Consider the following 16,763-nt stretch of genomic DNA (forward strand, 5'->3'; position numbering starts at 1 on the left):
CTCCAGCTAAGCTTTTGTATTTTGCCTCAGTACAAGAACATGTAATAGTATGTTGTTTAGAAGAGTTTCATGACAATAGGTTGGAGTCCAAGAACATGGAGTACCATTTGTTGATTTTCTATTGTTTGGGCATCCTACCCAATCAGCATCAAAGCAGGCTGAAAGAGACAAGGACCCGGACCTTTGTAAATGTACTCTCTAATAAATTGTTCCCTTTAAGTGCCATAAAATCCTTTTAACATGAGCCCAATGATCTTGGGTTGGCTCATGCATAAAATAGCAGGCTTTATTAACTGAATATGCGATATTTGGCCGAGTAAAGGTTATAATGCCCCCACAACCATCCTATATTGAGTAACATCTTCTAGTTGTTTTCCAACAAATTTAGACAAAAATGTATTAGGTGCAGCTGTAGTAACCAATGGCTTGGACTCTGTCATGCATATTTTTGCCAACAAGTCATAGATATACTTCTTCTGTGAAAGAGCAATTCCTGAACTTGTTTAAACAACTTCTACATCCAAGAAATAGTATAGCTCACCCAAATCCTTTATAGAAAATTCAGTTCCAAATAATACACTTTATTTCTTCATTGGAGTTCCCTATAACAATAATTTTGTCTACATACACCAAGACAAACATAATACTATTGTTTGATTATGAAGAGAACAAAACATACCTTTTTCGTTGTTGCAGAAACGGAAAAACAACAGATCGATGATGCTCGCTTTTGCTCAACGGATACGTGCCCTCACTTGGAGAGAACGACTAATCCACGAGTCCAAGTGCCCCACGATGTTCGATCATCACTGTGAAGACGCCTCACCGTCGTCTTCTTTTTTCTTTTCTTTTTTTTCTCTCAGTCTTCCTTCTCTCTTCTCTTTCGCATATCAGAGAGAGTACCCTAGAAGAGGGGATGATGGGCGGTTATCAAACCGCCCCTCTCTCAAATGGTGGGCCGGGTCCGGATCTCACCCATCATGGACGGATCCGGTTCCCAACCCAACAGATTGTTTAATAAAAAAGAGGCGAATCTGCCTTAGACTCACTGAACCCAAGTTGCTCCAAAAAGCTTCTCAAGTGATCAAACCAGGCTCCTTGAACCTGTTTTTGAGCAATAGCCATCCAAAAATAACTCCTGCTTCCTCCTCGACTGACAACTCTGCAAAATACTGCTGGTGGAGCAAGGTTTGCTGATTTTGACAGCACAGAGGACAACTGCTTGCAAGTTGTTGCTCGGTTTTCTATAGCTGTTCTGGGGTATATATTTACAGTACCCTTGAGCAATAGCCATCCAAAGAACATAGCCCTTCGCCCATAGTGTTTGAGGTGGGAGCCAATAAACTCCATCTTCCAGGCAAGCTCTGTATGCGGAAGCAGTATTGAATTTCTCATCAGAGTTTAGTGCCCATGCATATTGACGTCCATCACCCGGTACTTGAAAAAATTGTTCATAAAACTTGAAAACTATGGCAAGGCCTCTTCAGATCGAAGACCCCTTCTTTCATGATTGATGAAATTGCCATGAATCAACACTGCCAAGTAAATGATACTTTGTTTTGATGAAGGCAGTTGGTGGTGACTATTCGGTTGCGAAACACCACCACCATCCACATAGAAGAGCTTTGTTCATGACACTCGATTTCTGAATCCATAGACCTCATCTGTTTGATCCGCCCAATGTTGGGGCTGACCATGCTTCCTCGAAAAGTTTGGAATCCGCATCCACCAATCCTCAAATTTGAAGTTTGTTTCTAGCTGTTTTCGAATTCAATGTGGTGACTAGGGGTGGCAAAATCTGACACGACCCGCCAACCCGCTTCTTAGCCGGGTTCGGGTTTGGCTTAAATGAGTTTGTGTCGTAAACGGGTCGACCGCCTAACCCGTTTATTAAACGGGTCGGGTTCGTGTTAGGGGTATGCCAACCCGGCTGACCCGTTTAATAAACGGGTTAGGCGGGCGGGTCAACCTGTTTACCCGAACCCAACCCATCAACCCGTTTACCCGACCCTGACCCGCCCACCAACCCGTTTACCCGAACCCAACCCGTTAACACGTTTACCCATTTACCCGAACCCGACCCACCAACCTGTTTACCCGACCCGACCCATTTATTAAACGGGTTAACCGTGTCGTGTCGGGTTACCCGTTTAATAAATGAGTTGGGTTCGTGTTTGCCACAGCCGACCCGTTTAATAAATGGGTCGGGTTCGTGTTGAGGTATGCTGACTCACCAACCCGCCGACCCACTGCCATCCCTAGAGAGAGGTGGACTTGCTCTGTAGAGACCAGAGGTAGTGGGTGGTATATCCGTAATTTTAGGGAGGTGGATGGCCACTCTCGCTCCTTGGCGTAGTAGGGTGCCGATTTCAGTGTGTCTGAAAAAATCTGTAGAGAGCGAGAGAAAGATTCATCCCTCCCCACATGGCCTCCCGCCCCGACGTCATCACCCACTTCAAGCACAAGTTCTACCAGCGCTACATCGTATAAAAACTCTCTTTCTCTCTCTTTTTTGTCCTGCCCTCTTCTTGTTTGTATGTTACCTTTCATCTTTTTATGCTTAATCTTGCTGTTGCTGTTATAATTGCTCATGGGATTCAAAGATTGTTTGAGTTTGGGTTCGATTCCAACCGATCGTTTATTGCCTCTTGCTTCGCGCTTTCCTGAATTCGCAACCAAGGCGTTATTTGGTGCAAGAAAAACCAGAGGTGATTGTCTCCCGCAAATGATCATAAACAAGTCTGGAAGAAGAAAGAAGTTGATTGCTCCTATTTGCCTTTGTTAAATTTTAGTTAGATTTCTGGAACAATTTCTAGTAGGCACTATTTCATACGCAAAAGAAGGAAGCATTGTTTTTCTCACAAGTTCAATGAAAAAGAGAATGATCTCAAATTGAGCACTCGAGCCAATGGCCTTATTTACAGAATGAAGTAAATAGCCGCGTTGTAACTGTATCATAACCTTTGAAACCGATATTTTTCTCCATATACTCCTTTAGAGTCCCTGTTTGAGAGTCAATCTTGAATCAATTCCCGTTCATATACTGGTACTAATAGAAGTACTATGTGAATTGATACAATCGTCAAAGATGGGACCCATACCGCCTTCTTGGTGTTAACCTCATGGTACTCTCTTAGCTTTGTCTCTTTCTACACTTATCAGGCTTTCATATCCCAATTTATGGATTTTCTTTGATGAATACACAAAAATTTGTGAAATTCACAGAAACGAGTGACAGGCAGTCATGATACAAGGATAAGAGAGATAACAAAAGGAAAAGAAAATCTAGAACACATTCATTTACAGAATGAATTCAGCTTTTATCCATGTTTACCTAATTTGAGGCAAAGGATTCAATTTCATTTAGAGTCTTACCAAGAAAATCTGATGTTCATTTCAGGTCTTTTTGTATCTTAGAAACTTATCCATTGAGTTTCTTGTTGTTATGGATCTGCATGCATCTTGAAATGCTTCTTCATCCGACCATTCTCTTCAATAATTTTCCTCATTGTATACACATCGGTGTACTTCCTTAATGATTTTCTGCATTACATGTTATTATTATTCATTTTTAGATCTTCTAATTAGTTTGGCATTTCTTCATGAGTGTTGGCTTCTTGTTCTCTATGTCCATAAAGTCCATAGCAACAATGTTCTGATATTCATTTTGATTTGTAATTTCTATACTTCCATCCATTTATCTCTGTTGATCAAGGTGCCTTGTACAATATCTGCCCATGAAGAGTAGCATATTTTCTGATGAACTGTGATGATCAGGTTGTCAACTAACCTTTTATTCATTCATCTTTCTTATAAATGATGAAATAAATACATTTCATTCATATACTAGAATCTGGGGTCAACATCATTATGCATTAATTCATATGGATTTTGCAGTTTCGCTGGTTATAACACGGTTAGTAGAATTCCTTGATCTGTCAAGTTTCATTTATACTGAACCATAAAAATAATGAAGGATTACACGTCTGCCAAATCAGCCCATTTTCTTATTTTGGACTCTTTCATAGGGAGAGAGGTATTTGCCAAGTTCTTCTCCGGAAAGGATTCAGATGCATTTGGAAACCCCCAATTAATTATCCCTTGAAATAGAGGGATGAATCCTTAAGAGAACTATAATGGGCTGCCAAACAAGGTGATTTCCTTCAATTCCTTCTAAATCCATTTCCCTTCGTTTCCTTCCAACTCATTTCCGTCAACTCCCTTCAAATACTACCTCCCAAATAGAGCCTTAAATCTGGTGACTCTGGTATGCAATATTCCATACAGCTCTTCTTGATGTATGAACTATTTATCCTTATTATTTAGGGCTTATGTATGTGCTAACTGCTAACACAGATTCATAGCTTAGATAAACTCCGCCTCTCCAAAAGAAGCTTATGTGATGATCTTAGTAGAGAACAATTTGTATATAAAGGAGCATGAGACAATGGATCCTGAATGATAGATTTAAGGCACTAAGGGCGCAATATGCAAGTGATAGATTTAAGGCACTAAGGGCACAATATAAAAATTTATATTTTATAAATAACAAGTATGCAATGAATCAAGAGTTTTTAATCAAGAACACACATGTCCACCAAAGATCTAAGTGGACAAGCACATCCATCAATAATGGACAAGTACTAAAGTGAACAATGTGAGAAACACTTATAACACCCACTAAGGCAAAGAAGTTATTCATGATTCTCAACTTAATATTTTATTAAAAATTAAGTGTGCAACATAAACATAATAATAATATTTAAATCCCATGCAAAACATGTAAGATAATGTTCATTAAAGAGCCATGAGACTAAGAAAATAATATAATCATAAGGACCACAAAAAGGACCAACAAGAGAAACATCCAATATCCTAACTATTGTCCCACAAAAGGACCATAAAAGGCATTTATTAAAGTAAATGATTTTCCATAAGAAATTATGCTCAATACCGCGCGAATAAACAATCTTATTCATCATGTTAAGCAATCATAAGTGCATAAGGATAAAAAATCCATATAATTTTTTTATATAAGCTAGATCATAATTTGTGACACTTTATATGATACTTTTAATACACCAAGAGTAAAGAGAAAGAGTAAACATAAGTTTAAGCAAAATTTCATAAGATCATACTTATGAAATACACACAACACCATTATTTTAAAAATTCTCAAATCGTTTTAAAATATATGACAATTTTTCTAGAAAGAACAAAACAAAGTTCAATAATAAAACAAAAGCCAATAAATGCTCAAGCATACAAATTTGTATACATATATATCAAATAAGGCAAAGTTTTTTGAAAAAGTAGAATTCAAACATGATTTCAAAAAATATACATATATATAATTTCACAATATTAAACAAATAAACCTTATAAGAACAAGTCCAAAAATAATAAAAAGCATTCAAAGTTTTTTTTTTTAATAAAACAAAGGCAAACATATATATATATATATATAAAGATTAAAGAAAATAAGTTCTTCCTCGTGCATAATGCATGAAAAGGATAACACAAAAAATACTCAAAGATATGAGATACATGCCGGGTCTAGTTTTCTCTTGAATCCAAGCCACACCACGATCATGAATTATTCACGAAGCACAAACTCGAACCAAAGAATCACAAGACCCAAAAGAGACAAAATGCTAAGAAGAAATTCTTGGCTCTGATAGCATGTATTGAAATAGTGGAAAATACAAAAACAATGCCACTAAGGGCTTTACAAGATCACAATCACAATGTGCACAAGTACAAGTTCACTATAGGACAAAGCAATAACCAATAAGGGGAAACAACACAAGCACTAAGTGCATATAAGACATTAAGGAACTAAATAGAAAAACACAATATAAAAATATTCATCTTTATTGAGCATAAATGCTTAAGAGAAGCATTAAGAAAAATGGGTACAAGTAATGCCATTATATACAAAAGGACCCATGACATAAAGCCATTGGGAGCTCCCATAGGAGTCATTGGGAGCTCCCAACTGTCATAAATGTGACGGTTGGGGCTCCCAACGACTCTCTGGTCCCAATGACCATAAAGCCCCTACAATGCAATAAAGGAGAAATTTAAAAAATAAAAATAAAATAAGAAAAATAAAAAAGCAAAATTGTCCCTAGTGGACAATATCTATTACAAAAAATGAAAATACCCCTAGAGGGTATTACCTATTACATCAATATAAATAACACACACACACACATACACACACACACACACACACACATATATATATATATATATATATATATATATATATATATATATATATATAGAACTTAACAGTGTGCTCGGTGCATGGTGCACTTAAGGGTCGACCCCTGAGTTGGGTGAGTTGACTCTTCTTTAGTTTGGTTTGATGTTCTATTTTGAGAGTCGACTTTTGGGTTGGGTGAGTCGACTCTTCAATTTATTTTGGTGTTATGATCTACATTAAAAGTCGACTCCTGGGAATTATAATCGACTCCTCTCTTATCGTATATTATATCATACTTTGAGAGTCGACTCCCAGATGTATCAGAATCGACTCCTTCGAGGTTCTTTTTTTGAATAACAGTTCTCGTGAATGTTGACACTTGATCAGTATTGGTTCGATTCTTCCTATTTGAAAATGAGTTTGATTAGTTACTTTTCAAATGGACTTTATCTCGTGCTGCTACCTTTGGACGCTCGTGTTGAGTAATTAGATTACTGTGAGACGTGTGTAGTCTCACCCCACAATTATTACTATATTTCAGGTACTGAGCAGTAGGTAGATGTGGCAATAGAGGACTTCTGTGTTTTTTTGGCAACTTTGTACATTTTATAAATATTGATAAACATTTTGTACAAGTTACATTTTGTGAAATAAAATGACCTTTATGTTTTGCAAAAGTGTGCAATTGTCTTGTGAGATTTGGATCCTGGTTTGGAACTTGTATTTGATTAGGAATTTTAAAGTAAAAACAGACTTCCGTTGTGTTTTTGAAGAAGAGAAATAAAAAAATAGTGAAATTCGGATGGGGGTTTACAATGTGTTTGGAGGAGGGATCCATAAGTGATGTGTTGCTGGACTAGCTGATAGAATTGGGCATTAGTTATCGATTTTTTCAAATGGTTTGCCTGAGATGATTTATGAGCATCTATCCATATTGGCTAGCATTTAACTCAAATAACGGTGGAAGATGATTTTGATTACAAAGATAATCAAGAAACTGCAGAGTTGGTAGTTGGCCTCTTATCTTCAAATGTTACCTTTGCGTGGACCTTCATCCCTACATTTCCCCTGAATTACTTAAAGCCATGCATTTTTAGTCCTTCACCATAGTAGGTCTGGGATGGGTTTATTACCATGGTTGCCAGTTGAGGAAGCGGGAGCGGGAAGCGATACGGGAAGCGGGAGCGGGAAGCGAGGCACTTTCAAAATTTTAGGAAGCGGGGGACCACTTAGGAGCGATTCGGGAAGTGTCTCGGAAGCGACCTAGGAAGCGTCTCGGAAGTGACATAGGAAGCGTCTCGGAAGCGAGGGGGAAGCGAAAAAAATAAAAATAAAAAATAAAAAATACAAAAAAATTGAAAAAAATAGGGGAAGCGTGGGGGAAGCGTGGGGGAAGCGAGGGGGAAGCGCGCTTCCCATTAAAGGGAAGCGCGTCCCCCATTAAAGGGAAACGCGTCCCCCATTAAAGGGAAGCGCGCTTCCCAAAAAAGGGGGACGCGCTTCCCAAAAAAGGGGGACGCGCTTCCCAAAAAAGGGGGACGCTTCCCCCCACGCTTCGGAAGCGCGACGTTCCGCGCTTCCGAAGCGCGCTTCGGGGAAGCGCGCTTCCGAAGCGCGCTTCGGGGAAGCGCGCTTCCGAAGCGCGCTTCGGGGAAGCGCGCTTCGGGGAAGCGCGCTTCGGGGAAGCGCGCTTCGGGGAAGCGCGCTTCCCCTTTTAGCTAGGCGCTTCCGGTAACTCTGTTTATTACACACATACATGTGAAACTTGCTAAGGCTATCATGCAGAAATTCAATATATTGTTTGATTAAAAAATTAAAAACATTTTATAAAGGATCTTGAGAAAAAAAATAGAGAAACCTCTAGTATATTGCTATTTGTTCTTGGTCATTGAACAAGATTTCATGCATATTCAGGTTATAAGCCAAATTTATTAATTGTTGTTGTTGTTGTTGTTACTTGTGGATGAGCCATGCATGAATTGCTTGTGTTGTTTCCTGTAGAATTCATTCTTTAATCTATCAAAAATGTAATTATAGCCTAATACTAATCTTTGAAATTGGTATTTATTTCATCATTGTCATTATCATCAAGCCTATCCCAACTGCATGGTTCACTATGTGATTCTTGCAACCTTACTGATGCAGCGTGGGGGATCGTCTTCCAGACGTCAAACACAGTAAAGAATGGAACTCGAATTTATTTCATAGGCATAATCAAAGAACACGTAAAAGTTATATGGTTGAAGGAAAAAATAATAGAAAGGAAAACAAGGGAATAACAGAATAAAATGCAAAACTGCAGGCAAAGAATCTCAGAGAAGGGCTTGGCTGAAAATTCAATCACGTCTGCCTTCACGCAACCCTAGAACAGGGTATTTAAAGGTTGCAAGTGGATCTGGGTCTCGGGTCGGGTCCCTAGACCCGAGACTACTTCAATCTGCTAATGAAACTGGGATGCCTCCGACCTTCGCTCGCCTGGAGTAGCGCAGGGCCACGTCCCTGCCTCAAGATACCTTGCTCGTGATCGGATCCAACTCCTGGGTCCGATTGTCCATCCCCTTTGGGTCGGGTTCCCTGGCCGTGCCTGGGTCACGCTGTACAGGCCCGGTCCGGTCCTGCTCTTCATCATTCTCCCCTGGTTGGGAAGAAGTCGGCTCTGACGACTTGTTGTCACCACAATAAGCATATAGATCAAACACATTGAAGATAGGTGAGATGTGCCAATCTTCAGGCAGTTCAAGGAGGTAGGCATTCAGACCCAATCGCCGGAGGATCTTGAAAGGGCCATATTTCTTAGGACTCAACTTGCCATAAGTACCTACTGGGAAACGTTCAGGACGTAGGTAAACCCATACTAACTGACTTATTTGAAACTAGACATCACAGCGACCTTTGTCCACAAAAGCTTTGTAAGCTTTGTAACTTTCAACAAGTTTTGTTCGGACTTGTCTGTGAATATCACGCATGTACTCAACGACATCAAATGCGTCTGGGGCTGGGGCTGGGGCTGGGTCTGGGAGACTAGACACAGGTGCTAGATCTACTACATGGGTTGGTGAACGACCATAGACCACTTGAAAAGCAGACTTGCTCGTGGACCGGTTGATGAAACTATTGTAGGCGATCTCGGCTTGCGGTAAGACTAGGTCCCAAGTTTTGACATTCTCCCCAACTAGACTCCTGAGTAGGTTCCCTAAGGTGCGGTTCACGACTTCGGTTTGGCCATCGGTCTGCGGGTGGTATGCACTGCTGAATTGGTGCTTGGTTTTCAATAAGGCCCATAATGATTTCCAAAAATGACTCATGAAGCGAGTGTCACAATCTGAGGTGATTGTGTGAGGCAATCCATGAAAGTGGGCCTCGTCCTTGAAGTAGTACGAGGCTACTAACGAGGCGTCAGTGGTTCGCTTACATAGGACAAAGATAGCCATTTTGGAAAATCGGTCAACCACAACTAAGATGAAATCAAAATGATGTGAGGTTCTGGGAAGACCCACAATAAAATCCATGAAAACGTGTTCCCAAGGCCTCTCAGTGATGGGCAACAGATTGTACAAACCACTATTCTGACGTCGACCCTTGGACACTTGACATACTCGACAACTCTGGACAAACTTGACAACATCTTTGCGCATTTTGGGCCAAAAGTAGTGTTCATCTAACAGAGCGAACGTCTTATCATGTCCAAAATGCCCAGCTTGTCCCCCTTCATGCAACTCAGATTTCAATTGTAGTCTAAGAGAAAACGCAGGCACACATAACTTATTACCGCGAAAGAGGTAACCATTATGTATAGTGAACCGTGGGTTTGCTGTGCTGGCAGAGGAGATGCACCCTTCCTAAACCCGCTGGAAATCAGGGTCTCTCGGGTACAACTCCTTGAACTGCTCAAACCCAATCACTTGAACGAACATAGTCATTAAGCAACTATTCTTCCGGCTAAGTGCGTCAGCTACCTTGTTCAGAGTACCTGATTGATGGCAAATCGTAAAAGTGTACTCTTGCAAGAAACTAACCCACTTGGCATGTCTGGCGCTCAACTTATTTTGACTATTTAAATACTTCAATGCCTCATGATCCGTGTACAAGATAAACTCTTTATAAATGAGATAATGCCTCCAATAACGAAGGGCTTGTACAATGGCATAGAACTCGACGTCATAAGTAGAGTACTGACACCTCGACTGAGTCAGCTTTTCACTAAAGAATGCGATGGGCCTGCGGTTTTGACTCAAGACTACACCAATTCTCACTTTAGAGGCATCACACTCAACCTCAAAAACTGCGCTAAAATCAAGAAGGGCTAGGACAAGGGCGCTAGTCATTTTCTTTTTTATGACCGTGAAGGCTTGCGGCTGAAGTCCACTGAAAACTAGTACCCTTTAGGCATTCCGTGATAGGGGTCATGAGGGTGCTAAAGTTCCTCACGAAACGACGGTAGAAAGTTGCTAGCCCGTGGAAACTGCGGATCTCTCCGATAGTCCTTAGGGTAGGCCATTCTACAATCGCACGGACTTTGGCGGGATCCGCTTTCACTCCATTAGACGACACAATAAAACCCAAATATACCACACTTGACGTCATAAACTCACACTTCTTGGCATTCACATACTTCTCCTTCCTTAAAATCTCGAGGACTTGACGCAAATGACTCAAATGATCAGACCAGGGTTACCGGAAGCGCCTACCTAAAAGGGGAAGCGCGCTTCCCCAAAGCGCGAAACGTCGCGCTTCCGAAGCGTGGGGGGAAGCGTCCCCCTTTTTTGGGAAGCGCGCTTCCCTTTAATGGGGGACGCGTTTCCCTTTAATGGGGGGCGCGCTTCCCTTTAATGGGAAGCGCGCTTCCCATCACGCTTCCCCCACGCTTCCCCCTCGCTTCCCCTGTTTTTTCAATTTTTTTGTATTTTTTATTTTTTATTTTTATTTTTTTCGCTTCCCCTCGCTTCCGAGACGCTTCCTAGGTCGCTTCCGAGATGCTTCCTAGGTCGCTTCCGAGACGCTTCCCGAATCGGTCCCAAGTGGTCCCACGCTTCCCCGCTTCCTAAAATTTTGAAAGTGCCTCGCTTCCCGCTTCTCGTATCGCTTCCCGCTCCCGCTTCCTCAACTGGCAACCATGGATCAGACAACGAAGAACTGTAGACCAAGATATCATCAAAATATACTACGACAAACTTTCCTATACATGGACACAACACTTGGGTCATCATGTTCATGAAAGTATTCGGGGCATTTGATAACCCAAATGGCATGACTAACCATTCATACAATCCATCACGTGTCTTGAATGCCGTTTTCCACTCATCCCCCTCTCGGATACGGATTTGGTAGTACCTACTTTTTAAATCGATTTTGGAGAAAATAGAGGCACCGGCCAACATATCAAACATATCATCCAATCGGGGAATGGGGAAACGGTACTTGACAGTGATGCGATTGATCGCTCTACTGTCGACACACATGCACATGGATTCATCTTTCTTAGAAGTGAGAAGGGCGGGCACTGCGCAAGGGCTCACACTCTCACGAATGAAACCCTTTGGTAGTAACTCTTGAACCTGTCTCAACAGTTCGGCATGCTCAGATGGATTCATGCGATACGCGGGGAGGTTAGGTAGACTCGACCCTGAGACCAAATCGATGGCATGCTGCACCACCCTCATCTAAGGTAGGCCATCGGGAAGGTCGTCTGGCATAATATCGCGAAACTCCTCGACAAGGGGCACGATGTCTGCGGGAACGGGCAACGACGTACTCATAGACGGTTTGGCCACCAGGGCATAACAATAATGATCCTCCCTACAATGGCTCAAGAAAGTCCGGTATGATAGACCTACGAGCTGGGAAATTCGCTCGGGCTTATCCACAGTGGGAAAATCGGTCTCCTTGATAGGGAGAATGATTATTTTATGACCCTTAAAAATAAATGAATACGTGTTCCTACGGCCATCGTGAATGGTCTTGCGATCAAACTGCCAAGGACGTCCTAAAAGAATATGACACCTCCCCTCATAGAGGCTACATCACACCACACCTCGTCATGGTAATGCTCCCTCATAGAGGACCGAACTAGACAACACTGGGTAATGGGGACCTTGTTCCCTCTTTTGAACCACGCCATCTTGTATGGTTGGGACAATTTTTCCGTTTTCAGATTCAGGGTGGACACGACACTCTCGGATACCATGTTCTCAGCAGCCCCAATGTTAATGATAACATCACACACATGCCCCTCACAATTGCATCGGGTTCTAAAAATGTTGTTCCGCAATCATTTTGCAGGGGCCTACTCTTAGGGTGCGGTCAAAACATGACAGATGGACAACAAATTCTCGACGTTACCAACGAACTCTACAACTTTCCTCTCATTCTCTCCCTCAACCGACGACTCACCCTCAGTCTCACTATCGGATGCTGACTCAACAATACCCTTGATGAAATGGACATTTTTGTTCACGGTGGGGCACTTGGATGCTATGTGTCCTAATTCCTGACACCTAAAACAACGGATGGTAGGCTCACTAGGCTTGGCCTTGGATCTGTTATGGTATGCTGGTCCGGACTAGTCAGACTTGCTAGGGTCGACTCTTGGGGTGGACTTTGAGTCTTCCTTCCTAGGGAAGCTCGCTCCCCTGGTTGGGAAACTCGACTTGGGTCGACTGGGCTGATCACTCCGGGTGGCCCGATATTCCTGCCTTTTTTTTAACTTTTCCTCCACATTCATGGCATAACTGTTGGCTTGATCCAATGACTCGATTGTGACACAATTGAAGTCATCAGAAATAACAGGACAGAGACCAGAATTATACCTCGTGACTTGCTGGCGAGCGGTCTCCTCGATCTACACTCGCAGGGATAGACGATGGAACTCAACAGTGTATTCCGCCACGGTACGAGTGCCTTGACGCAGGGTCAGGTACTCCTTGTAGGCTCTCTCGGCGTGGTCTGAAGGCACAAACTTGGACTACATTAATCTCTGCATCTCCTCCCATGTCTGCACGTGCTCTTGTCCCTGCCGTTCCCTCGACCTTTGCAACCAGTGTTGTTAAAAACGCGCCTCAAGGCGCAAAAAGCGTGCCTCGCCTCAAGGCGAGGGCCTTTGTGCCTTGAGTCGCAGTTAAGAAGCGTAAACCCATGTAGGTGTACGCCTTGAGGCGAGGCGCGCCTCAGCGTGAGGCGCACACACCTTATTTTGTTGGTCAAATGAGGGTCAAATCCCTCATTTGACCAACAATAACATCTCACCCCTGACCCTAATAAGGGTCGGGAGCCCTAATTTCCCTAATCTCCTCTCTCGCAGCCCCTCTCTCCCTGTCGTCTCTCGCAGCCCCTCTCTCTCTCTCGTCTCTTGCAGTCCCTCTCTCTCGTCTCTCACACTCTCTCGCTTCCCCGCCTCCTCCTCGCCAGAAGTAGCTGCGACGCCGGCAACCCTTGCCAGACACCAGGTAACCCCGACCACCTTCATTCATCCTTGGCTGTTACTACAACCTTTCTTTTGGATAGTGCTGATCAACAGCATAGACAAAAAAAGAACAAGCTTAAATGTTTAAAAGTTGGAAATGTAGTGTGAATGATTTCTGATGCAAAAACACTGATTTGGTCCTCTTGATGCTTGCAACTATGTATGGACCAAGCGATTCACGTGCATGGATAGACAGTGAGTATTTGAGCCAGCTGCGCTGATGGTTTTTCAACCCGAAAATTGTTATGTCCAATTGTCATTCATGTGTAGAATTTTCGGTTGGCTTACTGAGATATTTCAGCGATTTAACTGCCAAGCCAAATTCCAGATATTGAGGTTTTGCTACGAGCAGTATCACGGTGTTGTAGGCCATTAAACAGAAAAAGAAACTATTGAGTTACTCTTAAAGAAAGTGCCCTGCAGCCATACATGCGTCCGAAAAAGATTGTTTCCAACCTCTTTCAATTGTGCCTAACCTTTTTTATGAAATGGAGGTTTTGGAGTTTGATTCAGGTGGAAGTGAATCCATGATCAATCTGGACCATGTTTTCGTATAAAAAAATAAAAAAAGATGCTTGATAACTACGTAACCAAGGTCATGGTCCAGTTTCTTCAACCATACAAATAAATAAGTTTGTTTTTGGCAATATAGTGGATCTAGTAAGAACCCTTATAATAGGCATACTTCTGATTTGATGTTTGCTTAAATATTGCTAGAATGCAAGTCCAGTGTTAATTACAAACTCTATACTTCTGATTTTATTTCGTGTTGGTTGTTGCTTCATCAATAAAGCATTTCTTATTTATTTATAATTTTAAATAATTTTTATAGTTTTTTTAAGTTAATTTTTTTTGAGGCTTACGCCTCGCCTCAGATTTTGGTGGAGCGCCTCGCTACGCCTCAACGTTTTTCACAACACTGGACCCAACCTATGGATCCACTTCGCAATGGGTAGCGGGTCCAAATTGCGGACCCTAATACCCATCGAATCTGCAGCGGGTCCCGGGTTCGGACCCGAGTCGCGCCCCGCGTACCGGGTAAGTAACACGTTAAAAAAAAACTAAGGATAAAGGCAACCCGATACGGGTTACCCGATAAAAAGAGAGGGTTAGGGTTCAGAGTGAACCCTAACCCCGCAAGAAGCAAATCGTAATGGGGGAGGAGGTGCTGCGCAACCGCCGGGAGGAGTGAAGGAGGTAACCACCTCCTTCAGTTTCGGGGGCCACCCTCCTACAAATCTTGTCTTCCACCCTCTTCCTCTCATCCCTCTTGTTCTCTCCCCCACTCTGCTGCATCGTCGACGTCGCTCAGGGGAGCCGTCGTCGTCACCTCCCTGCGTGCGACTGCGCCAGCGCCACATCTCCTCGCCGGAACAACATCGCGGTTGTGGAAACAGCAGGTCGACCATCGACAACAACCTCCCGATCGCGCCCTTCACGGCGGCAGGAGCAACCGGAGCCGGCAGACCATCGTCTCGCGATAGCGGTCTCCGATCGTCGGAAAAAAACACCGAAAAAGGTAGGATTCTGGCCTTTTCTTGTTGGGTGTGGACTGAATCAATTGTGTTTGGGTCGGTCAAGGGGGAACCCCAATTCTTTTTCATGACTTAGAGTGTTTTCAATGTGAATCTTGGTCGCCGAAAAAACCCAGATCGGTGAGCTAGGGTTTCCCGGTAGTAGTGATGTCGATTTGGGGGTTTCCTTCATTTCTTTATGGGTTTTATGTCATGGACATCTCTTGTTATTTTAGATGGGTTTTCTTGAAGTTTCGTGTGGGTACTTGTTATAAAGGGCTATTTGGTTGCTTGGTTTCAGTTTAGCCTATTTTTCTTGATGTCATTCACTATTTGGATGGTATTATGAAGTATCGACCGAATGGTTTTGGTGGGATTTCTATTGGGTTTCTCTCTCCATTGCTTGTGTTTATGTCATGAATATTATGAGTTCCATGATGGTTTTTACGAATCAAGTCAGAATCCCTCTTTTAGCTGCTGTTATTCTTGGCTTAAGATGAGGGAGTCTTCGTGGGGACTGCCACATCTTGAACTGAGTTAAGGGCTGTATAGGTCAATCAACCTTGTGAACCAGAACGATCATGTAACTATTCGGGAGGTGCGGTCTACTGGGAGAGTCCGGTTCATAGATGGTATGGTTGGGAATTCAGTTGTTATAGAATCTTTATGTTTCAGATCTTCACGTTAAAGTGAGTTAAAATCTTGAGTTGGTTTCTTGTTTTAATTTCTGTGAATAGTTCCTTTTTGAGATACATTCTGATTTCCGATTCTTGCTGTTTCCCAATATGAGTATCGTATTCTTGAAATCGAACACGTGAGTACTGATTGGATTTGCGTTGTTGTTTCCATTTGGGTATCATATTCTTAATTAGGATTCCATGTGTTCATTTAACATCTTGCATATTGGTATATCAGTGAAGCATGTATACTTCAAGATTTACTGGAAATTATTCAAATGGGTAAAAGTCTGAACCCTTAGGGTGTTCGGCAGATCCTTGAATCGGGGTTTTTCCTGAATAGTTGATTTGGAGACGGTGATGAACTCACCGATGAATGATGCATATTTCATTCTTGTGTATGCATGCTCTCTTGTTAAACTGACCCACCAGATGAATGGGAGTTAAGTGGTTGTCTGTATTTAACGCGGATACTTGTATCTGGAAGTGATTGGCTGTGTAGTGGTAGATGCTTTTATGAATAAAAATGGAAGAACAGAGTCAAGATGTTAGCATTTGTTATGCAGCTCATAACTCTTACATACCATTAATGTTATTGCTCATTACATTGAGTGCGGTGCAATTTTACACAGGGTGTGATGTCAATTCTATTGGGAGTTGGATTGACAAACCTGGTCCAGATTTGATATTTTGAAAGGGTTTGCAATCTGGTCAGATTTGTTAAGTTCAAGAAATATGTAAAGTTGACCAGACCTTACTGAGTTTCATGTTAAATATCATATAAATACAAAATAAATTCAAAATAAACTGAATACAATCTAAATGTATATGCTATATACTGAAAATATAATTATAAATTGAATACAAACTTGTATGTACGGACGGTAAAATGGTGTGTCCAG

At 42.1% G+C, this 16,763-nt stretch overlaps 1 protein-coding gene across 1 annotated transcript in view; it reads left to right on the plus strand.

Moving 5' to 3' along the window:
• The first annotated feature begins 2,348 nt into the window (after window positions 1–2,348).
• LOC149843601 (rRNA-processing protein fcf2-like) overlaps window positions 2,349–16,763 on the plus strand; it is a 28,543-nt gene continuing 14,128 nt past the window's right edge. The window contains exon 1 of the mRNA XM_090001874.1: window positions 2,349–2,484. Coding sequence (XP_089858000.1) covers window positions 2,425–2,484 — 60 coding nt within the window. The 5' untranslated portion in view covers window positions 2,349–2,424. The remainder of the gene's footprint in view (window positions 2,485–16,763) is intronic.

Source organism: Nuphar pumila, chromosome 3 (assembly GCF_984573655.1).
Source record: "Nuphar pumila chromosome 3, dmNupPumi1.hap1.1, whole genome shotgun sequence".
NCBI classification, from domain to species: Eukaryota; Viridiplantae; Streptophyta; class Magnoliopsida; order Nymphaeales; family Nymphaeaceae; genus Nuphar; species Nuphar pumila.